The sequence below is a fragment of the Ranitomeya variabilis genome, chromosome 5, assembly GCF_051348905.1.
Source record: "Ranitomeya variabilis isolate aRanVar5 chromosome 5, aRanVar5.hap1, whole genome shotgun sequence".
Taxonomy (NCBI): Eukaryota; Metazoa; Chordata; class Amphibia; order Anura; family Dendrobatidae; genus Ranitomeya; species Ranitomeya variabilis.
Window position 1 is genome coordinate 547,531,117 of NC_135236.1, and position 27,809 is coordinate 547,558,925.

At 42.9% G+C, this 27,809-nt stretch overlaps 1 protein-coding gene across 1 annotated transcript; it reads left to right on the plus strand.

Moving 5' to 3' along the window:
• The first annotated feature begins 218 nt into the window (after positions 1–218).
• LOC143776464 (uncharacterized) lies at positions 219–27,760 on the plus strand. The gene is made up of 10 exons (XM_077265879.1): positions 219–350; positions 1,679–1,713; positions 2,614–2,679; positions 3,409–3,474; positions 3,774–3,827; positions 7,117–7,149; positions 10,791–10,859; positions 12,462–12,527; positions 23,975–24,172; positions 27,567–27,760. The coding sequence occupies exons 1-9, from the start codon at positions 302–304 to the stop codon at positions 24,164–24,166; spliced, it is 630 nt and encodes a 209-aa protein (XP_077121994.1). The 5' UTR covers positions 219–301; the 3' UTR covers positions 24,167–24,172; positions 27,567–27,760.
• Positions 27,761–27,809: the final 49 nt, after the last annotated feature.

Here is a 27,809-nt window from a genome sequence, read left to right on the forward strand (position 1 = left end):
TAATTTGTTTTTAATTATACATTTAGAAAATCTTTGCATGATATTGCAGCGTGTAGAAGAATAAAAGCAAACAAATTAATTACAGAGAAATATTTTTTAGAATCAATAGCAGGATCTACATCCGTGTAATAAATGGCACAATGACGATATTTTATATTGTGCCAATCAGCAAATAAGGAAAAATGACAAGATCACCCTGCAGCATCGTCCTGGATGTATATAAGAGCGGCACATGATGGTACAGTTCATCCCAGCTTTTACTTTCCATTGAAGTTAAGAGCTAAGCAACTTTACTCGCATCATGAAAATTGCCGTCATCTTCCTTTGCGTGGCCCTTGCCAGCTTTATTGGTAAGCTATTATATTTGTCACCCTACATCGAAAAATGTTATTAATTAAATATCTTGATTTCCATAATATTTTATTTCATTATTTCACCAGGTTATTGCTACTCTGTCTTAGATCAACATGATGTAGGGAAAGGGACCCTAAATCCAGCAATGTATCACTTATTGGGCTATGTGCTGTACTTTTGACAAAATTGCTCTGTTATCTGTTGCAGTTCCAGTTCTCTGAATGCAGAGCTCTCTATAACCCCACTCACACCTCTGATTGACAGCTTTCTGTGTACACTCTGCATAGGCAGAAGGCTGCCCATCAGTTGTGGAGATGGGGTTATACAGAGCTCATGAGTATGGAAGACTTCATGGCTGCAGGTTTACTATTCTTCTAATTATAATGTCCTGCTGCTGAAACAGTGATTTTACCAAAACTACAGCAAGCAGCCCAGTAAGAGACACATCACTGGACCCAGCGTCTCTCTCTGTGCATTAAACTGCTCTCAGATTAGATGGCAAAATCTTGGTGACATATTGCCTTTAATATTAGTTGCTGCTGTGCCTAATGTTCTACAGGAAAGAAAATAGACTGAACGCTGGTTGGTCAAAAGTCCCAATATTAACATAAAAAATGTGGGGTATGATACCAACTCTCTCTTTATATAGAGGATTATAGAAAATCTAATTTAAGACAACATATTGGTAAAATGAATAAACTCCATCAGTGAGTGAATGATAAAACATCACAGATTATCACTGTCTAATGTATCTGATAAAGAAAAAGATACTGAAATATCACATAGAATTTCCACCTTATTTCTAGGCAGTCGGTTTATAGTATATCAAGGGTTAATAGGGTTTGGCTGTAATAATAAAATGATCCATATTTTATAGTGAAAATCACATTCAGAAAATCCATTAAGACATCACAAAATAATGTAGCTGTTTATCTGTATGTATTAGGTATAACCAGACCTGCCCTCTTAACCCCTTAGTGACTACGCTTATTTGGACTTCATAGGAGGGAAACATTTTTGTAACTCTTTGCTCTCACAAGGTGGCAGGTTACGTCCTATAAACGTTTCCCACAAATTGCAATAAATACATCCCAGGTTGAATTAGTAACACAGGCATGATTGACTCCATACAGAATGGCCACTCAGAAGTGAGGCGATGATAACTGTATTGACTTTTGTGTCCTTCTGTGATTTTAGATATCGGGGTTTTGTCATATTGAGATTAATGTGAACGTTCAAATGTTTCTTAAATCTATGAATAATCCAAAATATTTCTGCTCTTGTTATTGTTACTATTGATTCCACCTTTTTCTTTTTTTCACAGACACCGGTAATGGAAACCCGACGCTTACCTTCCAAGTAAGAGGCCGCTATAGACTGACTTCTACAACTGGGATCTGTTCTTTCTATTGTACAGTATCATGAATAAACAGTCCTGTTAGTGAGCGATACAATAGGGTCACAGATACAACACATCCCAGTGACATTGTGATGTCCTACTACAGTTGGCATAAATTCAGGTGGCATTACCTCAGTGCCGGCCCCGATGCCCTATATCATCAAGAACGTCTTAGATTAGAAAGGCGACTGCAGCATCCAATGTGGAAAGCTGTTGTGTGTGTATGGGTGTGAATACAAATACATGGGCCTTTCCCTTTGTAATGCCATAATCTTCTTTTTGGGGGGATTGTAATAATTCAATGGGACGCTCTCTAGATAGCTGTGCCACAAACATAATGACTAGTGTGGCTTCAAATTTTGTTTTTGTACAAGTGCCAGCAGGCCGGAAAGAAGGGGACTGTGAGGTGATGTGTAGATGCTGGAGGGTAGCCATGGTGTATGCTATGGTGGAATAGGATTGTGGGGAGGTTGGGAATATGCTGAAGATGGTGGAGAAGTGAGGTTATGGAGGGGGAGAATATGAAGGGTCCCCTGTATTTAATCAGAATGACCAACCAGGTTATTTACTATGGGTTTTCTAAACCTGAAAGCCCCTTTAAGGTTATTGTTATCACAGTTTAAAGGGAAGGTCTCAACATTACAATAGTCCTTATAAAGACGGCCATCTTGAATCCTCAGTGAATAACTGTTATCACAGAAGTGCAGAAATTGCAGCTTGCCACAAATACGCCCATGACAGGGCTCTGGATGTACACGGTGTTAGTGTAAATCTATTTATGGTTATGTAGACATAGCAGACATGATGTTTTCCTTACTGATATTTGCTGACTCGCTGTCTACTTGTGAATTGTTTTTCAGAAAGTCAATGTTGACGCTCTTGTTCGTTCCACTTACACAATTACGACCAAATATGAGGAACTTCAGGTAAATTTTTCTACAAATATATTCAGTATAATAATAAATCTATGAAAACATTTAGAAGGTAATTTGTCTGGCTATTATTCATGAAAATACCAATATCAATCAGTCATAAAGGATATAACAAGTGAGAAGCAAGGTTTTCTGGTGGAAATGTACATAAGAAATGTCACCATTGCCACTAGTTTCTCCATTGTATCTCTGCACCGGGAGCTGTCAGTGAAAGTGCCGGGCCGCGCTTACAGCCTCACAGTATAGTGAGCGGGGAATGTAACCGCTCCGGGCATGCCTATATGACTGAAATCCGGCAGCTCCCTTGATGAGGGGGCCTTGTGGAGTCAGACGCCCCTGATTCATTAAGAGGTGCAAGCCTCCTTATGAATCAGGACCATTGGACAATTGACGTCCAAGTCTGAGTGATCTTCGCCATAAATCTTACCCAAGTCCCTGCCGGAGGAAGATTGGTGTCATAGCGAATGTCAACACACGTCATTCATTTATCGGACCTGGGCGAAAAATGGCACGAGAACGTCAAAAGTAGCAACATTTTAGCGCAGCCTTGAGTTATACCAAACTGTATGACTTTTGACTCCATAATTCTGGTGCAAAAGCTTTGATGAATCAGGGCCTATATCCGTAGGTAAATAACGTTTTCCAAGGTGACGGGTTCACTTACCGCACAGATTGTCTACTTGTGCCACAATATAATTAAGACAAATCTTTCTTTTTTTACAGATACTTGTTGGCCTTGAATGGAACACACAGGCCCGATGCATACTAAGCGAAATAATCTTTGAACTGGTATTTGTCTGACATTATATATTTTTTATTCTTTTTTTATAGAAGTGATGTCAAGGAATGTCATTTTGACATCTAACAAGAAACAATTTAAACATTTTAAAAAATATTAAAATTTGGACAGCACATGAATGGTTAATAACATTAGATTAAAAGGAAAATAAAATTCAGAGTATTATTATTCTCTCATATAACACCTCCCAGTGACACCCTGTAATAACCTATTCTTGAAACGTAACTCATGTCCCATGTTCTATTACAAAAGTTTACTTACTCATTACATCAACACTTTTTCTTTCCAGCAATGTTTGGCCTATCAGCTTGGTTGTTCACTGCAATATCTTCTGCAAATTTCAGTAAGTTTCTTCCTGCTTATGTTATGTTATTCATAGTATTTTTCTAAACCTTACCAAGGTGAATGATTTTGTTATTACATTTAGATCGAATGATTTAATCCTTACAATGATAATGTCAAATATGATAAACATTAATAACACCCCGTCATATGTATACTAGTAGAATAAATACTGTAAATCTAGCTTGTCACCCTATTTTACAGAAGCCCACCATTGCTTCTACTGCAGAAGATGTTCCTAGTATGGAGGGGTAGGGAAGCATTAAAGGGGGTATCCGGGACTACACCAAAACCAAACATGTACCTAAGCACTAAGAGGCAGGTAATTGCAGCTTACTGCCTGTTGTGCACGATGCTGTCACAGACCGCTCCTGCTGGAGACTGAGCTGCCTCTGCTGATGTGACAGGGCGGGACTTTCATTTTGATTGACAGCAGGCTCCCCCAGTTAGGCAGCGGGGATCCGGCTGTCAATCAGAATGACCTCACAAGTACCTCCCATCAACAGAGTGGAGCGGAAAAGAAGCCTCCGCTCTGTAGACGTGACGTCATTAGAGGCTTCTGAATCTGTGGCAGGGGCGGCCTGTGTCTGCTCTGTGCCAGGGAAGAACAGTGCTGGGCACAACTGGAAGTTGCAATAATCTGCCTGTTGGTGCTTAGGTACTTTTTTTTGTAAAGTCCCGGATACCCCCTTTAAACAGTAGATTCTACTGTATCTCTCTGTAATTCAGGGTCAGTTATTTGTTCTACCATGTCTCTGGCTTTCTACTGCTCAGCAAAATGTCCGCTGCCTTTATTTTGCTGAATTTGCATGGAGCAAATTACAAAAAATATTCTGTATTCTGAAGAAAATAATTTTTATGTAAGACTCAAGGAGAATTAATTTCCATTCTAATGAATTCACTGATCTCTGGTCCTTACCATTGTGGCTCTGCCTGATAATGCAGCTGAAGTAAGGCCATGATTAACAATAAGTCCAGATCAGTTCACTATGCAGCAAATAGCTATTCATTTATTGATTATGCTTACTTACATAGAAAACCCAAGCACTTATGGAGAAAACCCACGCAAACAGGGAGAGAACATACAAACTCTCTGCAGATGTGGTCTTTGGTGGGATTTCACCCCAACTCTACAAAGCAACAATGCTAACCACTGAGCCACCGTGCAGCCCACTCATTAATGTGGAGTAAACAGACTTCAAGGAAAATGTCCTGAAGTTCACAGATCCTAACAGGATTGGCTAAAAAATAAAACATGCCCTGTGCCATTTCACACACTGGTGAAGCGGGCTAATGGCGTTAAGCCCAGAAGGGCAGGCTTTCCCACAATGCTCAGCTGTCAAGTCAGATGATATAGCGCAGCCAATAAGGGAGGCTGTCACATCTGGTGTAACAGATGGGGGCAAGCCATGGAGCGCCATCTTATGTCAGTGAGGTGTAGGCATAGGGATTATGGTGTACTATTTTCAGTGCTCATGTAGATTAGTATTTTAATGCAAAATCTCCATAACTCGGAAATTTTAAAATGTTTTCATTACAGAGCTCAAACAGGTTCACTACACACCTAGGAGACATCGGAGTGTTAGAAATCTGTTCTATGGGCAATTAGAGGCTTTTCTGTATTGCTAGTCCAGACAAATGTATTTAGCGCAAATCAAATTCTTGGGGAAAAGTTGGAGAAGACAACAAGTTCCATTTAGAAAAATACCCATGTATCTATTATATTCTATCTATATAAAAAATTTGCGCTGGTAAACCCCAAACCACTTAAGTAGTGATCAGAAAAGAGCATATAAAAGATTTCGGTAGGTCAATATGGCTGCCTCCCACGGTGTACGTGGTCCAGTGATAAATAATTTTTAGGGCACAAAGTAGGTTCATATACCCTATCTAAACAAAGGGCTGTGGGTGGCAGTCTGTTGCTGTGAACACAATAATCTCAAAGTGTGCTGGTGACACACACGATAAGCTAAAAACAAGTCATAATCAGTACCTTAGGGAATAGGAATAGATCATCTGTCACTTCTCTGGAAGTTTTTCGGAAAGGCTGGATGACACAGCAGAAGTCTTCAAAAGTTGTAATCCCGGCTCCGGCCGGTGGCAGCTACTCCGAGTATCGGAGTCCAGCATGGGGCGGGGATGCACTGTCTGGGGCCGGCGGCGCCGCAACGTGCGAACGGTGTAAGCGGTGCATGCAGGACCTGTGTGATGTGTGAATCAGGTGACCGCCCCACGTGACTGCAAAGTTAGGTACGGATCGCAGTAAGGACCAGAAAAAACCAACGCGTTTCGAAAACAACTGTTTTCTTCCTCAGGGCTTAGGAATCAATCAGTGGGTGTTTTCCTGAACTTGGTCCACACCCCAAATCAAGTTTTTCAGGCTGGGATAAAAGTTTTGAAATAAAAAAATATGAAATATCATCTTTGAATGTGAGTCCTGGGAAGCGCAGCCATTCATGGGCTGGATGTGCTTTTCTTGAATTACTCATCCTGTGTGAGCCTTACTCTGGCTCTTTCACTTGGATCCACCCGAGGCAAGCTGCAAGCCCTGTATATTGAAAAGTATCTCAGAGGGAATTTTGAGGATACATAATCTAAAGCCATTTCAGTCTTTTATCAGGTGAGTGCATAAAATTGTGCACCCTTTAAAGACTATAATATTGTGTTTACGCACTTAGGGCCCTGCGATTTGTCTGTTCTTCTCTCCCAAACAGGGTTTTTTTGTAAACAGCCAGTTAGTAACATTAGTGCATGTTAGGGACTGTTCTGGGAGCTGAAACACCTCTGATAACTGCGGGAGAGCCTGAAAATCTATATATACAGCGTTAGGCTACTTTCACACTGGCGTCGGTATGCGGCCGTCGCAAAGCGTCGACGTGACGTACCGACGGACGTTGTGCAAATTCGGCACAACGTGGGCAGCGGATGCAGTTTATCAGTGCATCCGCTGCCCATTCCAAGTCCCAGGGAGGAGGGGGCGGAGTTCCGGCAGCGCATGCGCAGTAGGAAATGGCGGATCCGACGTACAAAAAAACATTACATTGAACGTTTTTTCGTGCCGACGGTCCACCAAAACATGACGCATCCAGTGCACGAAGGACACGACGGATGGCCGTCCATCACAATCAGTTGCTAATTCAAGTCTATGGGGAAATGCAGGATCCTGCATTCTCAAAAAACGACGGATTGTGACGGAAGCTGAAAAACGCAAGTGTGAAAGTAGCTTAAGAAAATATTTGTCAAGGATAGGAATACGTGGAATTACCGTACTTTCTTTTTTCTTTCTTTAGGGAATCCCATCTGATTACTGTGCCCTAATCTTGGTAAGTAACAACCTACAAAAAATGGGGAATCTACATACAGTATCATATATAAAGTCAGATCAGAAGGTCATAGATCATAGATTGTAAGTTACATGATATATGCTTTGTAGCAAGAGAGTTAAAAAGAACAAATCACAAATAAAGGGAAATGACGACGACACTGGGGAAAAGCTCTATTGTTACAGGAATAATTTACTATGTGGAGAAGCAAATATATTAGAAGTGCTAGCGAGATATTTGATGAGAAGGAAGGTTCTTGGATATTGATTGAATTGGAAAGCGAATATGACACAACATACACATGTATAGTATAACGTCACTAACACACCATTGCCAGAAGAAAACACAGCGGCTGCTGCTGAGCGATCGTTGTACACGTGATTCCCTCCTGCATTTTGCAGAGAGACGTGTATGGGATTCTGTGCTCCAACCACTTCTGCTCTGGTGCGAAATATCAGTGATATTGGGATCCTGAGAATGCGCCTTCCATCCTGTATAATCCCTTCCCACAAGAAAACCCTATTACATACAGGACCCCAGATTTCTTGTCACTGGGTAACATAATCCTACAGACATTCTGCGCTAAACAGCGGCACAAAGATTTGGTTCATCAAGTTTTTTCTCAAACTTTCAGTTTTACATCAATATTTTATATAGCAATAAGCATAAAAATAATCCCACAAGTTGTATGTCTTCTGGATATATAAGGATTGAAATGGAAAGGTTTTACTATAAACAGGAAATAATCTTCTTTTTCATACTATCATTATTGGATTTTTGGTGAATAAAAATTGAAGGTTTGTCCCAAATTGTACAAATTTGAGATATTTCTGTAAAAAAAACAGGCTCCTTCTAAGTTACCCACTGGACTCCTACTGCATTACCTTTTTACCATTTTAAATCACAAATAAAAATACATATTATTTTTTGAAGCTTTTTTTTAATTACATGAATTTTTCTGGTGATTTTGATGCCCTTTATGTAAACTTTTAGAAAAAAATGATAGAAGAAAAATCACAATATACAGAGTAGTCTGCAATATAGAAAATGCCACTGCCTCCCAAAACACTACAAATACACTCCCCCAAAATACTGTGCTTACGTCATTAATATTATATAGAATTTATAGTAACATAAAATTAGTGACTTTTCAAATTAAAAAAAAAGAAATGATAAAAGGGATTTTATGAAAAGTACACTTAGCAGCCCCGTAAGTGATACCTTGCTGGAATCAGGGTCTCTGTCTGTACATTATACTGCTCTCAGAATAAGTGGCAAGAGCTTGGTGACAGATTCCCGCGAACACCTTCACAACAAGGCAATTATATGTTTTTTTTCTTTTCAGGATTTTTCCTGCCCTTCTTCTAAGAGACATGACTTTTTTTTTATTTTTCCATCCACATAGCCATGCCAGGGCTTAGGTTTTGTGGGTGTGATGTAGCGATGTCCTTGCTATGCAGCGAATAGGCAGTGACCCATATAAAGTTCAAACAAAGTCTTGTTTATTTCAGAGCATACTCACGAACCGGACAAATAAGCAAACAAGTCTTTCAGTATGAGTACATAAGGCCTGCCAATGAAATTAGACAAACCACCAGAATGTATAGTTCAAAATAAACAACCTTTATTGATACAATAGTAAAACCCAGTATTGGTGCAACACCAATCAAAAATATAAAAATGCCTCCGATCATAATGGACAGGGCTCAAGCAAACCCCCACATAATGCCTAATGTCATAACATACAATTGATAAATCTTATATTGGCTGGAAAATTATTAAAAGGAGATAAATCTAAACCATAGAGCATATGAGTGGAAAAATGCCACATATATCAATCATTTAAGCAGAGTGTGCCCAAATAAATCTATGTCATAGAACATGTGATATCAATCATTGAACAAAGTGTGCGCAGATTAACTATATAGTTACTATGGTAACGTATCAATCATTAGACAGAGTGTGCGCAAACTTGCTATATTGTTACTATCGTAACGTATGCTGTAATGCAAAATAAGAATGGCTATAATACTCTAATGATGAAATATTAACATGGCTAGTGTGGTTAATCTCCTAATAAAATTTACCAAGGTGGAGGCTGCATGAGACCTGCTGAATCCCCAACGCGCGTTTCAAACGAATTCTTCTTCCGGGGGTGTGTGGTAGGGAGGGAAAAGGGAGTCTATTTAAATGCAAACCAGCCAATCCAAAACGCGCATATACGCGTATGGGTGGTAATTACACTCACTTTTATTCTTCCCTGTGTCTCACAGGCAAGCCTGCTGTGAGCACAGGGCACTCCAGCGGATCTAATATGCTTCTAAGCACATCCTGGGGGATACATAGCGACCCTCGCATATGACACCGGTCATTGCCTTACATGGGACATGTTGTACTTTTGACCGACATCATTCATTTTATCATATTATGGACGAGAAAGTGGGAAAATATTCAAAGTGTGCTAAAATTGAAAAAAAAGTGCAATGTCACAATTGTTTTTTGGGTTTTGTATTTACCATGCTCACTATTTGGTAAAACTGACCTGACAATGTGATTCTCCAGATCAGTACGATTACGCAGATACCAAACGTCGTTTTTCTTTATTTAATTGGTGAAAAAAGTTTGTAATTTTATTTATTTTAGAAGTTTGCTTCTGTCGCTTTATTCCAAGACCTGTAACACTTTCAGTTTTCAGGATCTGGGGCTCGGAGATGGATTATTTTTTGAGCCATGAGCTGCAGTTTTTTCTGGCACCATTTTGGGGTAGACACAACATTTTTATAGCCTCTTACTGCATTTTATTTTGATGTTTTGGCGGCCAAGAAAATATAATTCTGCCATTTCGATTTTTTTCTTGTTAAGCTGTTTAGTGGTCAGATTAATTTATTTAATATATCGGATTTTTACAAGTGCAGCGATACCAAATATGTGCATTTTTATTGGGGTGGGTGGGAAAGAGATGAAAAACATTTTTTAAACTTTTCATTGTATTTAATAGTCCTTTTAGGGGACTTGAAGCTGCGATCGTCCAATCGATTGTACCAGACATAGCAGAGCACCAGCACTGCTACACTGAAATCATAATCTCCTATGAGCTCCAGCCACAATCTTGCTTTCATGAGGGTATCACCATGACAAGCACGGGGTCTTCAGCACTGGTAAAGGCACAAGATGGCTGATAAAATCAGGCATACTATTTTGGGAAAGGTACAGACTCGACATTGAAGGGACGTGACTTTTGACGTACATGTACATCAAAGAAAGTGAAGGGGTTAAAGCAGTTTTCTGCTTAGGTCTCCCCCCAGTCGCTATAAGGGAGAGCTGCTATCAGGTGACTCCTGTTGTGTAGGAATATAGGTTCTGTTACCTGTGTTTTATTCAATGCTTGGTGGTAAATGTATAGCTCCGCTGCATTACGGCAGGGCTGTGTTCTGTGACTACCGATTGGCTGCCGTGTCTACAGGAGCTGAGATGGTCCAAGTTCCTCCCTGACATGTCATCTGCTGCTGCTTATAGCCTCAGGTACCTGCTAGGGAATCCAGCAGGGCTGGTGTAATGGGTTAATGCATGATTACATTACTTTCTAATAATGAAAATGGCTGACTAAATTATAATATAGTAAATCACCCTTTACCTTTCAGGCAGGCGATATAGATGGGCTTTTGAGACTGGATATTCAGCTCTGTCTGACACATTTTCTCTTCTGTGTGGTAAGCTACAGCTATGGACAGTTCATTCCAAGACAAGTAGGGTCAAAAGACAAGAGAATAGCACTGAGCACAAGCAAACTGTATATGTATAGAGGCAGACACATTTTATATAGTTAGTTAGACATGAGCGGATCAATCCATTTATAGTTGAAAATCATGGCTCCACACGAGTGCGAACACCTTGAGATTCGATCCGCAAATCACAAAATATGTCTGGCCGCCATTTTGGTGAGCCATTTAGGCAATTTGTAAAAAAAAAAAACAAAGACGGAAAGAAAACTAATAATGCCTCACTGTTCTCCGGCTGCCCCTGTGCTTGCTACATGCTGCCCTCTCCTCTCCACTACCATGCTGCACATCTCTGGCCTCTTCACCTAAGGCCAGGACTAGTCACCATCAGGCCTTGGAAGTCACTGCACGTCATAAGGTTACAATACCATGATATCACGACGTGCGCTGTGACCTTATAACGGGCCGGAAGTCCTGGCCCATAGTGAAGAGGACGGAGACTAGGCGCACAACTACAGAAAGAACAAGCCTGGATGGCGGGCAGCGAACTGCGAGCAGGTGGGGGGCTGAATAGGTGAGCAGTAAGGGGAATTTGTGCTAAAAATGATATTTCTACCTAGGAAATGTAAATTACATAGAATTAACACATGGGGAAAATTTTCTAATGAAAACAGCCAGAAATCAGTCTAAGGCCCCCCTTACATGTATGTGTTAGATGGTCCCTTTTTACCATCTGTGTTTTTCTGTTGTGCGTCCATGTGTACATGTGTATCTGTGAGTTACCTGTGTGACATCTGTGTGTATGTGTGTACCATCCAGGTAGGTAGATAGGTAGGTAATAAATAGATAAATAGATATCTGTCACATATATAAGTTGTGCCCTGAATGTGTAGCTTTCTGTACATCTATTAATCTAATAAATAAATAATTGGAAAAAAATGACGTGCGGCCCCCTAGTTTTTTAAACCAGCAAAGGTAAAGCAGACAGCTGAAAGCTGATATTTTCAGGCAGGGAAAGTCCATAGTTATTGGGCACTTCCCAGTCTAAAAATACCAGCTCGCAGCCACCCCAGAAGTGAAGAATCGTTGAGAGACTCCAATTCTGGCGCTTTGCCTAAATCTGTTCATGTAGTGTAGTGAGAGTGTAATAATATTCTCACCTACTGCTGCTTTGTCCAGGATCCAGCAGCGCTCTGCTCCGCTACTGAGTGACGTCACCGCTCTGCAGAACCTCCACATCACATTGTGCTCACCCTGGCCCCATAGTGTTATTTTTACAATGTAAATCTATGGAGCGTCAGAATGAATCTCCATAGTCCTTTCACTGTAAGAGATTTCCACCTCACACATAGATCGTAGCGTGATCCGGAGAGTCTGAAGTGCGGTGACATCACTGAGAAGCGGAGTGGAAGAGCGCTGGATCACGCAGAAAGCAGAGCTAGGTGAGTATATGAATACACTCACACTACACTACATGCACATATACATACATTTAGAGAAAAAATATTCATGAAAGTGCTTCTGTAAGATGACTAAGAAATACACAGTATTTGTAAATCTATCCCATTATTTTACATTTCTCAAAATCTGCAGGAAGGAATCTTGGCAAAACTAAATTGTGTTCTGAGTGTCCTATTGAATACACTAATTGGAGCTTTGGTAAGTGGTATTTACTTATGGATTCCTATGTGTGTTATGCGCCTACTCACAGGGGTGGCAAATGTACCCTTCTTTCTATGTCCATTTTCTTAAATAAAAAATTCACATATTTACCACAAGAGATAACTGAGAAAAATGTTTTGTGATTTCTGTTGTAGATAAGCCTTAGTACCTTTCTAAACAGTGGATGGGGCTTAGTTAGAGACAAGAGGCCGACTACAGGCAATAAATCTCCTTTAGTCTAAGCCAGAAAACTGGTTTACGTTCTAGTGATTAGCGAATGTGCTCAGATAAGGTGTTATCCGAGGTTCCTCGTGTGCTAACCGAGTATCATCAGAGTACTCGAAAAATATATTCGAATCCCCTCGGCTGCATGTCTCCGGCTGTTACACAGCGGCAACACTTACAGGGATTGCCCATTTGTTAAACAGCCGCAACACATGTAGGGATTGACCATTTGTTAAACAGCCGCAACACATGAAGGATTGACCAATTGTTAGACAGCGGCAACACATGAAGGATTGACCAATTGTTAGACAGCGGCAACATATGAGAGATTTCACGTTTGTTAGACAGCGGCAACAACATGAGGGATTGACCATTTGTTAGACAGGGACAACACATGAGGGATTGCCCATTTGTTAGACAGCGGCAACACATGCAGGGATTGCCCGTTTGTTAGGCAGTGGCGACACATGCAGGGATTGCCCGTTTGTTAGGCACTGGCAACACATGAGGGATTGCCTGTTTGTTAGCAAGCGGCAACACATGAGGGATTGCCTGTTTGTTAGGAAGCGGCAACACATGAGGGATTGCCCGTTTGTTAGGCAGCGGCAAAGCATGAGGGATTGCCCGGCCCATTTGTTAGGCAGCGGCAACACATGAGGGATTGACCGTTTGTTAGACAGCTGCAACACATGAGGGATTGCCCGTTTGTTAGACAGCAGCAACACATGCAGGGATTGCCCATTTGTTGGGCAGCGGCAACACATGAGGGATTACTCGTTTGTTAGGCAGCCCCAACACATAAGGGACTGACCGTTTGTTAGACAGCCGCAACACATGAGGGATTGCCCGTTTGTTAGGCGGCGGCAAAACATGCATGTGCGGCGCCCCCACTGCCGCAGGGCCGAGGGGTACCCGATACCGGGCCTCAGAGTCTCTGTTCTGGGGGTTTGTGGTCACGGTGGCTAGGCCCGGTCCGTGGCCCTGCTAGTCAGTGGGGGACGTCCGGTGGAAGAGTGGTGAATGATGGTGTAGTTGTGAAGTGCCGGCCGCAGTAAATAACGAGGACACCAGGTTGCAGTCTCTTTACCTCTTTACTGAAGATCTCTGGGTCCTAAGTCCGGAATCCAGATAACCAGGCTGCGCAAGTCCGGCCGGTCCAATGGCACCTCCAGAGTTCTCTTTACAGGTGGAAATCTGTGCCTTCCTGCTAGCGCTGTGTGTTGTGGTCCTTCCCTGCTGTGCTTACGGAAAGTACCCCACAACTGTTGTGTCTGTTTCTGATGTTCCCTCACAACTCGATTAGATGATGTTCTGCTAATCCTCCGTCCCTCCCGGTGTTATGGTTGGGACGGCACCCGTATGACGGGTAGGCTCGGAGCTCTTCCGGGACCCTAGAGTCGTCCCTCTCCACAGGTTGCCCCCTATGTCGTCTTAGGTGATTGGTGTGAGACAGCCCGCCTATAACTGACTGTCCTGCCGTTGGTTTGAAGTATTGCTTGAAGCTAGATGTATAAATACTTCCTCGGCGTTCCGGCCACCGGTTGTGCGCCTCAGTAGGATGTTGCCTCGGTCTTACACCACGACTCCTACTGGAATTCTCCTATTTGCTTTGATCTCGTTTCTCACTCAGCACAATCTATCTCGCTTCTTATCCTTTCTTAGGGCACCGCCGCTATACTGCGCAGGCACGGTCCCGTAACCTTCTTCCTTATTGCCAGGCCTCCATCAGGGTCCCAAACCTGACAGAGACCCTACCGAATCTTCCCCTGCAACACCCTCTGCCACAAGGTGTTGCCTGGTTCCAACCCAGTCAGCTTTCTCTTCTAACTTCCTGCCTGACCCCCAGTTTTACCAGTATGTGAGGAGTGGCCTAATGAATAGAACCCTTAGCTCCCCCTGGAGGCCCGACTGTGAAATGTATTGGTGTCTGTGATACCTGGTCAGATGAACTCCTTCAGTGCCATCAGACGTACCATGGCTCCCCTTAGTGGCGGAGCCACAGTACTGCAACGACCAGGACTCTGGGGCGCTGCACTCCCCCCCGGTTAAATCCAGTACTCCGGGACTGGGAAGAAAACAACAATACAGGTAGCAAAAAGACATACAATTTTGAAAATGCAATAACAATAAGTAAGCTTAAACAGAGCTTCCCTTTATGGGAGGTGAGGACACTTGAACGTTACAAACATGGTTAAACATTATAAATTACAGGCCATAAATAACTCCTGTTACCCAACCGGGTATTCTACTTAGTGCAAACTTTTTGAATAATAAGTTAACATTGTCTTTAAGGACGTACACTTCCTATCCACTAAAGACTTACTTATAAAAACATTATAATACTGATTAACTTTTCTCTTTTATTCTCCTACTTTAAGTCTGCAGGACCGCCTGTCCTAACGGCACCAGACCTTCTGCCTCTCCTTTCTATACAGGACCGCCCCGTTCAGCCCGGGCCTACTGCCTTTTCAACTACTATACACAGTATAGAACATAACATTACTTTCAGTTTGAAATCACTGAGCCATCCCTGTATGGCTCCTAAGAGGACTCACTGACTAACCCTGTACGGGTCCGCTTTCTGTCCTCAGCCTTCTAGCAACATGGTCAACATTTCTTTACAATAAACTGATTTTCTACATATAACTTTTACATGTAAGCATCATCATCACTTTCTTTTATCAAGGCATTATTGCTATTTATCTGTCTTAAAGCAATACCATTCTTTAAATGCAACAAGTGAATGTCCCCTTTAAGAGAGGACCAAGTCTTTATGAGGTAGCACATCTTCTCAAGCTACCAGTCCATACTCAGCAAAGGCTCCGGTGCGGTATCTTCGCAAAGAGTCCTTCTTTAAGTAAAACCAGTAGGGAGCACCTTTAAGAAGGTGCAAACTATTTACAAGCAGTTTGTATCATGCACTGTTCATGATTGCGGCAGTTCTTGATAACGTAGAAGAAAATAGAAAATAACCAAAAAGCAGTAGGGATCCCGGGTCAACAAAGGGATCCCTTTAAGAGTTAACCCTAGACAGGTTTAGCAGCAAAATCAGGAAAGCAAACAGTTAAATGAACTATATACATGTCAGCATACTAAAACGTTTATTTAAACCATTCAGGGGGCAGCACCGGTGGAGGCAACCCCTTTGGGTATTGCGAACCGCCCGGTACTGCATAGGGGGGTCTGTTATCCCAGCTGGGGGTCTGTGTACCCACAGTCTTCAGTTCTGGAGCAGCAGACACGCGGGTCACCTGAGGAGGCACCTGCGTGGCCACGGCAGCGGTGGAGGTCATAATGCGGCACGTCGTGGTCTTCACGGTCGTGCCCGTTGGGGTGACCATGGTGGTCTCAGTGGTGATCGTGGGCCGACCACAAGGGGGCATCTTGGCCACGGGAGAGATCTTCTCTGGCACCTTAGTCGGGGGTTCCACCAGCTTTTTCCTGTGGACATTCAAGGCGAACCATCCCTTCTCTCCAAAGTGCCGGGTGTAGGTAACTGCATCCCCTGGGTGGAGGTCCCGGTCCGGGTGACCCTCCCTCAAGTGAGACTCTACATCCCTCCGGTTAACGAACACTTCCGCATACAGGCCCGGTTCCTTGATGAAGCCCCAACCTCCGCGGAGCCTGAAGGTGACAACGGTGCCCTGCCTGCGCGGGGCCTGGTGAGCGGTGGGGTCCTTGCGGGCCCGGTCCTTGACCGCCAGGTCTTTTTGGTGGTAGGCCTCTAGCCCGGCCTGGTATTCTTTCTGTTTCTCCTCCCATTGCTGCTCTAGCTGGACCTGGTATTCTTCCCAGCTTGGGGCCTGTACCATCTCGCCCTCCTGGGTCTTCACCCCGGGGAACCCCATAAGGTTGGATCCTGGGTTCACCCAGCGGCACACTGTGCGCTCTGCACGGACTTCACACAGCAGAGCGGTGGGTGGAATCGGGGCCTTCAAGCGGTGTTCCATACCCGTGGGCTCCTCCCATGGCAACAGGCGCTGAAGTCTATGGGTCCCAGGGAGAGGGGGTGCCGCTACGGGGCCTACTAGCAAGCCCTCGGCCGGCAGGACAGGGTCGACAGACTCACCAGCCGATGCAGGCTCCTCCTCCGCGACGGGTTCCTCTGGCGGTGTCAGCGAGGACCTCGGCAGCAGTATAAGATCTGATGCTGGGAGACTGCTGTCCGGCGCCACCTGGCACGGAGCCTGGGCCTTCACATGCAGCTGAAGGAGCTGGTCGAGCAAGCTCTCCATCTCGACCTGCAGGAGTTCGGTTCTGTCCACGGAGAACTGGCTGCTGCGCTCATCCGGGTAGTCGGGGGAGATGTCCGCTTCAACCCCACTTTCGGTCTCAGAGCTGCTGGCCATGGCGTCCTCCACGTGGGTCACTTCCTGGTCTTTTTCCCGCTCTCTCCTTCGTGGGCGGTTCCGTTTTCTCTGTCTCCGCCCTCCATTGAGGATTAGGAGGCAGATCTCTGCTGCTGACTGACACGTCCTCACAGTGCAGAAATATTTAGACTGGGCGGCCATTGTCTTTCGCGCTCTCCAGCTTGTCTACGCCCACTCCACGCCCCTCTTCTTCTCCTGCGCTTCTTCTCAGCGCTGCAATGGCGGCGGTTTTGGGGGAAACTTCTGGCGGCAAGTGGCAACACACAGTTCTCTCAATAAAGCACAGTCTTTGCAATAAGTTACAGTCCAAGCATGATAAATCACAGTTCCAAGGCACACATGACCCGATTCTTCAGGCTTAAGTAGATCCTGTTTGTGATGCCAAGTTGCGGCGCCCCCACTGCCGCAGGGCCGAGGGGTACCCGATACCGGGCCTCAGAGTCTCTGTTCTGGGGGTTTGTGGTCACGGTGGCTAGGCCCAGTCCGTGGCCCTGCCAGTCAGTGGGGGATGTCCGGTGGAAGAGTGGTGAATGATGGTGTAGTTGTGAAGTGCCGGCCGCAGTAAATAACGAGGACACCAGGTTGCAGTCTCTTTACCTCTTTACTGAAGATCTTTGGGTCCTCAGTCTGGAATCCAGATAACCAGGCTGCGCAAGTCCGGCCGGTCCAATGGCATCTCCAGAGTTCTCTTTGAAGGTGGAAATCTGTGCCTTCCTGCTAGCGCTGTGTGTTGTGGTCCTTCCCTGCTGTGCTTACGGAAAGTACCCCACAACTGTTGTGTCTGTTTCTGATTTTCCCTCACAACTCGATTAGATGATGTTCTGCTAATCCTCCGTCCCTCCCGGTGTTATGGTTGGGACAGCACCCGTATGACGGGTAGGCTCGGAGCTCTTCCGGGACCCTAGAGTCGCCCCTCTCCACAGGTTGCCCCCTATGTCTTCTTAGGTGATTGGTGTGAGACAGCCCGCCTATGACTGACTGTTCTGCCGTTGGTTTGAAGTATTGCTTGAAGCTAGATGTATAAATACTTCCTCGGCATTCCGGCCACCGGTTGTGCGCCTCAGTAGGATGTTGCCTCGGTCTTAAGGCACGACTCCTACTGGAATTCTCCTATTTGCTTTTATCTCGTTTCTCACTCAGCACAATCTATCTAGCTTCTTATCCTTTCTTAGGGCACCGCCGCTATACTGCACAGGCACGGTCCCGTAACCTTCTTCCTTATTGCCAGGCCTCCATCAGGGTCCCAAACCTGACAGAGACCCTACCGAATCTTCCCCTGCAACACCCTCTGCCACAAGATGTTGCCTGGTTCCAACCCAGTCAGCTTTCTCTTCTAACTTCCTGCCTGACCCCCAGTTTTACCAGTATGTGAGGAGTGGCCTAATGAATAGAACCCTTAGCTCCCCCTGGAGGCCCGACTGTGAAATGTATTGGTGTCTGTGATACCTGGTCAGATGAACTCCTTCAGTGCCATCAGACGTACCATGGCTCCCCTTAGTGGCGGAGCCACAGTACTGCAACGACCAGGACTCTGGGGAGCTGCACATGGATTGCCCATTTGTTAGGCAGCGGCAACACATGAGGGATTGCCCTTTTGTTAGGCAGCGGCAACACATGCAGGCAATGCCCATTTGTTAGGCAGTGGCAACACATGAGGGATTGCCCGTTTGTTAGGCGGCAGCAACACATGCAGAGATTGCCTGTTTTTCGTTTGTTAGGCAGTCCCTGTGTAATTTGCGACTGTCAAACAGCCAGAAGACATGTGTGTTATTAATCTAAAGGTGGGGAGAGTGAAGCCAGCGCTGACTAGCCTTGTGTATTGTGTGAAATGTTAATATCACATGATCTCCAGGAGAGACAATGCCGACACCAGAGGGGAATAGAAGTGTTATTATTTTACTGGGTAGACACATAGGGATTCAGAAAGGGTTATCTGAGTAGTGGACAACCCCTTTCACTCTACCGGGTACCTATCATTTGAAATTATTTTCTATATGTTGTACAGACTTAAAAGGATTGACTGCCTGGACCATAATACCCCTCCCCAGTTTTCTTCAACGCAAATAATGAAACAGTCTCATATTCAACTTATACATTTATTGGAGAGTAACAACATAAAACCACTCTCTTCTTCATAACAAACCCTTCTTTTTTGGAGGGGTAAGGTCGCAGCTCTCTCTCAATTAACCACCGGAAGTTGAGGGGATATGCCACCGGACTCCCGGCACATGTTGCCCTTTTTGCTCTTCCGCCAAATGCTGCAACTTTTCACTAACTTTTTCCACATAACATAAGCCACAATCACCACCAAGTAACCATCTGAATAACCAAAACACTGGGAGGGAGGATGGGCAGCTTGATGACACGCAGCTCAAAGAGGCCAAAACAGCTCAGGCACCCTTTTTATATCCCACTAATGGAAAGTAGCTACAATCCCCACCCCGGAAGTGATGCTGCCCCATGCAACTAACTGCAACGAAGGAGGGAATACTCCTTGTACCCTTTCCACACCCCACACCGAAGACAACTGGGGGGGTGGGTAAATTAACAAGACCCGGCTGGCCAGTCAAGGGGTCTCCATCAAATAAAGACGGGCCCCCACAATCTCATCATTAAAGAGGTTGTCCACTACTTTTACATAGATGCCCTGTCCACAGCTATTATCGGTGCCAGCGTCAGCAGCAGCCAACCAGAAGTGCCTACTTGCAGAGCTTGGTCATCTACTACTAGTGGACGGAGCTTTTATTGCACATCTGCCTCCCATTGAATTGAATAGGAGGCGAACGTGTAGTTGCCCACGATGATCAGACAGTGATGCCCTATCCTAAGTATAGGGCATCAAGGGCATCAATAGGGCATCAATGTAAAAGCATTGGATAACCTGTTTAAATAGCAAATCTCAGGAAACTGCACTTTACCCTGAGTTCTCAGAAATGGAGGGGTTATTAATTCTATAGTTTACATCTTGTTGTCTAGTTTGCCGGTCTCTCTGCCATGTATCTGTGGTTCCCTGTCTCCTAGTCGAGTAGTACATGCTTTCAAACACTGCTCAGTACTATTAACTTGAGAAAACCACTGCAAATGTGTTGCTGATTGAAGGGGGTCCAGTGTCCGAGCCCCCTGATAGCTCACTTTCACTGCTCTGTGCATGCCGTCATGCAGGATCTGAGCGCTGAACACTGCAGAGCATTATTTGAGCCATGGACTGGGGTCTCCGGACTTAGACTTCAACTAATCAGCAGCATATTTCAGTCCATATAACATATATAAAAGCCCTCCCATGAAGATTTGGTTTCACTAACTCCGTGTACATGTGCATGTAGTGTAATCTGTGCGTGGTAATATAATCACCTACCGCTGCCTTCTCCGGGATCTAGCTGCTGTTCCGCTCCACATCTCAGGGATGTCACCGCTCTTCAGACCCCCGGGGTCACACTGTGCTCAGCGTGACCCAGAAGTGGCTTTTCCAATGTGAGTCTATGAAGCATCAGATCCATAGGCTCATATTGTAATAGAGATATCGAGCTCACACAGAGCATGGAGTGAGCAGAGCGGAACAGCGCTGGATCCCGGAGAAGGCGGCGGTAGGTGAGTATATTAATGCACAAATGCACAGATTTAGTAAATAATAATAAAGTAGGTATATTTCAGGCACACTCATAGCACTTTTCTCATACATTATTAACCTTTGCAGCCTCATTTTTGCTCTTTATAAATGGGTACAATATGTGGTCTCTAAAATTGAGTCCAGTGCCCCCATCACTGAGCTCGGCTGTGGTGCAGAGATCACAACCATAGAGGAAAAACTGGAGCAGCAATTGTGTTACTTGTAAACAGAGCAAACCTATGAATTATTACAATGTAGAACACGCCATTAAGGGGTTAAAGATATTGTAATATCAGAGGTAAACCCCAATACAAATGCCGAACAATCTCCTGTGGACATCAGCTAAGGACAGTTCTCTGATAACTTCTCTTTATAGGCCAGAGCAGAGAACCCTTAACAGGCCGACAGTCTATACTTATTTTATTTCATTGTATTTATTTATAAAAATACACCAAGTAGTAAAGCTGGCGACTAAAGGAATCGTTATTATAATGCCGCATAAGCTGGACTTCTTCAGCTCTCCTTCTCCTTCCACATACAGTGCCGAAAGTATTCGGCCCCATGGAACTTTTCATCCTTTTCCCACATATCATGCTTCAAACATAAAGATACCAAATGTAAATTTTTAGTGAAGAATCAACAACAAGTGGAACACAATTGTGAAGCTGAATGAAATATATTGTTTTTTTAAAATTTTTGTATAACTGAAAAGTGGGGCGTGCAATATTATTCGGCCTTTTACTTTCAGTGCAGCAAACTCCAGAAGTTCATTGTGGATCTCTGAATAATCCAATGTTGTCCTAAATGCCTAATGATGATAAATATAATCCACCTGTGTGTAATCAAGTCTCCGTATAAATGCACCTGCTCTGTGATAGCCTCAGGGTTCTGTTTGAAGCACAGAGAGCATCATGAAGACCAAGGAACACAACAGGCAGGTCCGTGATACTGTTGTGGAGAAGTTTAAAGTCGGATTTGGATACAAAATGATTTCCAAAACTTTACACATCCCAAGGAGCACTGTGCAAACAATCATATTGAAATGGAAGGAGTATCATGCCACTGCAAATCTACCAAGACCCGGCCTTCCCTCTAAACTTTCATCTCAAACAAGGAGAAGACTGATCAGAGATGCAGCCAAGAGGCCCATGATCACTCTGGATGAACTGCAGGGATCTACAGCTGAGTTGGGACAGTCTGCCCATAGGACAACAATCAGTCGTACACTGCACAAATCTGGCCTTTATGGAAGAGTGGCAAAAAGAAAGTCATTTCTCAAATATATCCATAAAAAGTGTTGTTTAAAGTTTGCAACAAGCCACCTGGGAGACACACCAAACATGTGGAAGAAGGTGCTCTTGTCAGATGAAACCAAAATTGAACCTTTTGGCAACAATGCCAAGGTATATGTTTGGCGTAAAGGCAACGCAGCTCATCACCCTGAACACACCATCCCCACTGTCAAACATGGTGGTGGCAGCATCATGGTTTGGACCTGCTTTTCTTCAGCAGGGACAGGGAAGATGGTTAAAATTGATGGGAACATGGATGGAGTCAAATACAGGACCATTCTTGAAGAAAACCTGTTGGATTCTGCAAAAGACCTGAGACTAGGATGGAGATTTGTCTTCCAACAAGACAATGACCCCAAACATAAAGCAAAATCTACAATGGAATGGTTCACAAATAAACGTATCCAGGTGTGAGAATGGCCAAGTCAAAGTCCAGACCTCAATCAAATCGAGAATCTGTGGAGAGAGAGGAAAACTGAGGTTCACAAACAATCTCCAACAAGCCTCACTGAGCTCGAGCTGTTTGCCAAGGAAAAATGGACAAGAATTTCAGTCTCTCGATGTACAAAACTGATAGAGACATACCCCAAGCGACTTGCAGCTATAATCGCAGCAAAAGTTGGTGCAATAAAGTATTAAGTTAAAGGGGCCGAATAATATTGCACGCCCCACTTTTCAGTTTTTGAATTTCCACAAAAATTTAAAATAACCAATAGATTTTGTTCAACTTCACAATTGTGTTCCACTTGTTGTTGATTCTTCACCAAAAATTTACATTTGGTATCTTTATGTTTGAAGCACGATATGTGGGAAAAGGTTGAAAAGTTCTGGGGGCCGAATACTTTCCAAAGGCACTGTACTCCTTCCTACTGAACCGCCGCACAACCAGCTCTACCCTCTCCTAGTGTATCCTCACCCATCTCCTGTAGACTGTGAGCCCTCGCGGGCAGGGTCCTCCCTCCTTATGTACCCGTGTGCCTTGTTTTTCCTCATGTTTAATGTATTTGTCTATATTTGCCCCGTATTTCACATGTAAAGCGCCATGGAATAAATGGCGCTATAAAAATGAATAATAATAATAAATACTCTGCTCTGAGACTTGGGCCATCTGTGTAGTTCATGGACATCCATTCATCATAACAGCTACCATACAATACTTCATTCATTTATTCTGCTCCCTGACAAAGTCCCATTAATTCCACAGCACTTTACCCACCATCATCACTGTCAGGATTGCCAACTTGACTTTTTTTATTTTCTCTAAAAGGCTAAAAATCATGGGCATACAATAATTTTAGGGACACATTGGAACCATAATAAATCTTCATGACTATAAGTGAGCTAGGCCTACAGCCCATAATTCTGATAATTCTGATATGATACATGAGCTGCATTCATTGTAAACTGTAAATTATGAGAATTACAGTTAGAATAATCTGTAGAAGTTTATTCTGCTTAAAAAATCACAGACACTTTCATTTTATTTTACGAACAGGGCAAAAAATGGCCAATTTTTACAGACTGTCTTGGAATTTCGGAACAGTTGGAAACCCAGATCGCTGTCCCCATTGAAGCTCACATTCTAAATTCCCTATAGGAACAATTTTTGAGTGTGTTAGGAAACCCACACAAATAGAGAGAGAACATTGAAACTTCTTGCAGATTTTGTCATTGGTGGGATTTGAATCCAGGGCCCCAACACTGTAAAGCAACATGACATACACCCCACAACAACAATGGTAGCAGAGATAAATAGCCCCTTACATGAGTAGCTGGGTCTCAGAAACCGGATCAGTGGCAAATTGCCATGGCAACTCTCATAGTAAAGAGATGGGATGGACAAGTGATAAGAAAGCTCGTTTAATATTGCAATAATTATTAAACCAGAGATTATATTTGTACGGTATCCTTGATCTCAAAATACTAATTGTTGACCAATCTTTTTTCCAGGGTATTGTAGGAGGTCTGCCTTCAATTTGCTCTGTTCTGCATCTTGACCTTTCAGCTATTATAAGCTTCCAGTCCGGTACCCTTCTTGGAATTGCTCTGGGTATTGTTGGTGGTATACTCAAACCTGTTACCGCAGTGCTAATAGGTGTCCTAGGAAGTGTCGGAGGTATCTTAAGTATTCTGGGACGCTAAACAAAGGTAACAAAATATGTAGCTATATCTATTTACTTCCAATATTTACAAAACTAGTTTAAAGTTTCCTATCAGATACACACAGTTTATAAGACCATGCGATGAATGTACTAACCAATGCCAGTAAGGCACTGAGATCAAATGTAATAAAAGAGAAAAAAGGTAAAGCTTAGCTTTTAATAAAGAACAATTAAAAAGTTGTATACTAATCTCTAGCAGAGCATGGACCGCTATTCCAGCACATTTCAGGCGTACCAATGTGTTTCCCTTGTCCATGCATCAGATAGGTCAGGGACATCATATATCATGAGAAAATCAATAACAAAATATAGATGAAGGGACTCATGACCCTGCTGTGCATAGTTATATGGTGAGCATGATCAATGTCGCCAAGTGCTGGATAAAGTGATAGATGGTGCAGCTATACCGTCAGTGTAGCTTGGATAACGAGTTACCAAACTTCATTAAATGATATCATTACTTATCGCTTTAGCCAGCACTTACTGATCATTCCCACCATATAAAATGGATATATGCACAACAGGGTCATGACTTCCTTTATCTATATTTTTTATTGATTTTATACTAGGATAGGGCATTAATATGGTTCTATAGGAGAACATCATCCTTACCAGTCTGCATAGTTACTGGCTTAACTGGCCAATCTCTATTAGAGGGTTGTATATGACATTTTAGTTGTTTTTTATTCTAATCTTTTTTAAAGTATTTTTATTTGCACTTTATTGGATTTGACCAGAGTGCCTTACTACAATGAATGATTCATATGCCAGATATTTGAGTCCTACACATATACTGTACTTCGGCATGTAAATAAGAACATCTCTAAGTTGTCTGTTTTTCAAAGATGAACATGTCTGATTTTTAGAGCTTTTCATTGCATAATAATCTAGTGCTCACAGGTTAGATCTTTTTATATACCCAGAATTACACTTACCTTTGCATCTGCTGCTTGACATTGAGCGCTGATGCTTAGCTAACTTGTAATCTGTAACATCTCTTTAGTGACATCTGAAAATGTTTCTATCCAGTTGGAAAGATCCATTCAGAAGAAGCATCTCTGATCTGAAGGCACATGGCAGTGGCATTAGTCATTGTTCCAAAGCATGTGCATGCCTTACGGTCAATTGGGTGATGTTTTGTTATTTTACAATTGTTCCTAATATTTCCAAACCATAATTATGAAGCGTATGATCACACAAAAGAAATAAAATTGCAAATAGTTTTATTATATTACCATAAAAAATTACCATAAATTACATGTAACAACAGTGAAGGTTCAATTTTTATCCAGTTATCATTAACAGAGCAATTTGAAAATAAGGAACAGGTCCACCCATACAATGAATTATAGCACCACACAGGGATCATGGGTAGAAAGATGAAAGGATAGGGGTCAGGATAACAATTCTTTTAAAAGTAAAGTGCCAGTGCATAGTATCCTCAAGAAATTGTAAACCACCTGCTAATACAACAATATAGGGAAATACTCATTCCTCAAATCAAAATCGGTCAAACCGTATAGCAAGAGACCCCCTTATATCCATAGAACCAGTGTTTCTATCAGCAAATCTTACCCATATCCTTCTCCATAGGTGCCCACATGCGCCCCGACGCGCGTTTCGCCCTCGGCTTCCTCGGGGGGCAGTTCCTAATACTTGCAATAGATTTCTAAAACCAATGTCTAGGAAATTTCTTAACATAAGATCTGAATATATAAAAATGAAACATTTAAACATTTTCGATTTAACAATTTTTTATCAAACCATTGAATGATATTAAATTCTATCTAAAAATAACAAAAGTCGTTATCAAGTTCATGAAAAAAAGTAAATTGGCAGCAACATTTTCAAAAAACCCTATTCATCTCTCCATTCACTTACCAATCCAGAGCTCATTCCCTGGCGGTCCACCAGGTCTTTGTTCAGAAGCAACCAGCAAGTGACCAGCTGTCATTTACCAAACTGTGCTGGAATCATGACCAGCATTATGCCAGTTGTATGGTATGTGGGCCCCAAGGTGGTTGACTGCAGTGGACACTTGGTACTAGGCTATAGGATAGAAAAGATAAATAGTGTTTTTATAGCATTTGCTGATGTTCTTTTCTTCTCACAAACAAAATGGAAACCCACTTTATAGTCCTATAAAGATCATATTTTAGTAAAAAGCAACAAATAAAAAGATTTAAATAAATTTGTGTATTTTGCTCTCATGTCTGTTACAAAATGCTTCATAGTATTTGCAGTTTACCTTATTGCTTGTTACCCTGCTGTACCCCTGGTAATATCTGCCATGGATAATAGTAATCCACTGTTCTCCATTAGCATTGCTTTCCATAAAGATGGAGACCAGGAGAAACTGCCTTCGGAGGTGCTGTTGTATCATGCGTTTTATGGGTTAAATAAAAATACAACATTCTTACCTTTAAGAGGTCGACTCAGGATCGACCTTGCTAATATTAGAATTGAGCACGGACAAGTGTAGTCAAGAGACGGAATAGAGAGACTGAGCGTTGAGCAGTAGGTCTGAGGTGAGGGCACCTGAGGGCAGATCCTGGAGGACCTGACATGGCCTATGGTCTAGGGCAGCATGAATCTGTGTGATCGCAGCTAGGTACCGTATGTTCTACTCTGAAGCGTTGCAGTGTTTCAGAAAACAAATATTTTGCAAAAGCCAGGTGGGATTTATGTGTCTCGTATGACTAAATCTGCCCTGTTCCAGTTGAGTCACAGGTAGTGTATGTATAGTCACGGAGAAGTATGTGTGTTTATAAGGAAAAATCTGTCAGAGTCAGTGTAGGAAGAAGCAGTTTCCAGCTGGATTCACAAAGTGTATTTTCTCTGAAACACCACAGTAATACATAGCCGGCTGCGGACTTCCAGTCAGTGTCTTGTTCATGCTGTCCGTGGTTCAGGCAGCATGAATCTCATGACAAGTTCCCTTTAAATAGTATGAGGAGGATTTTTGTAGTTGAGGAACATGACTGGACACCAGTGATACCTACTGTAGGAGGCTATTGCATGTCTAAAGGGAATCTGTTAGTAGGATCCACCCTCCTAAGTCATCTGTAGATATATCTGCAGTATGAAAAAGGGTTCCCAAGAAATCCATGTTTTTCTTGTCTGCAATCTAGCACAGAGATCTATTCAGCTCATTAGCATATAATAAGCACGTTGATTTCTCAAGAACCAGTCATCGGATTGCAGATATCAAGGTATCATTTGATTCAGCTTCCTATGACCTACATGCCCATATAGACGGCTTGGGAGAGTTGGTCCTACTGACAGATTCCAGTTAAGAAGGATAATGTTCACACATACATGTACAGTACATAGTCTGTAGCATGATTTACCCACTAACTATGGCTTCTTATTTTTTGCAGGTCCTTCACATCACTATGACAAAGTCATGTCATAAGAGAGATTTCTTTCTATAAAGTTTCTAAATCTTTAAATTTGCATAAATTTCTGATGGGGTGAAAAATCATATCTGCAGAAAATTATTATTCTGATAATCAATTATTGTGCTTGCGGTTGGTTCTTTTGCAATAAATTCTTTCGGAGCATTACAATAAAAGTGTTTGTTAACTTATTGGAACACCTGAATAATGTGGACAGATGGACAA

Coding starts and splice junctions, on each gene's coding strand:
- LOC143776464 (XM_077265879.1), top strand. CDS start 302: ATGAAAATTGCCGTCATCTTCCTTTGCGTGGCCCTTGCCAGCTTTATT. Junction 3,475..3,773: donor GCGAAATAATCTTTGAACTG/GTATTTGTCTGA, acceptor TTTTCTTTCCAG/CAATGTTTGGCCTATCAGCT. Junction 12,528..23,974: donor ATACACTAATTGGAGCTTTG/GTAAGTGGTATT, acceptor TCTTTTTTCCAG/GGTATTGTAGGAGGTCTGCC.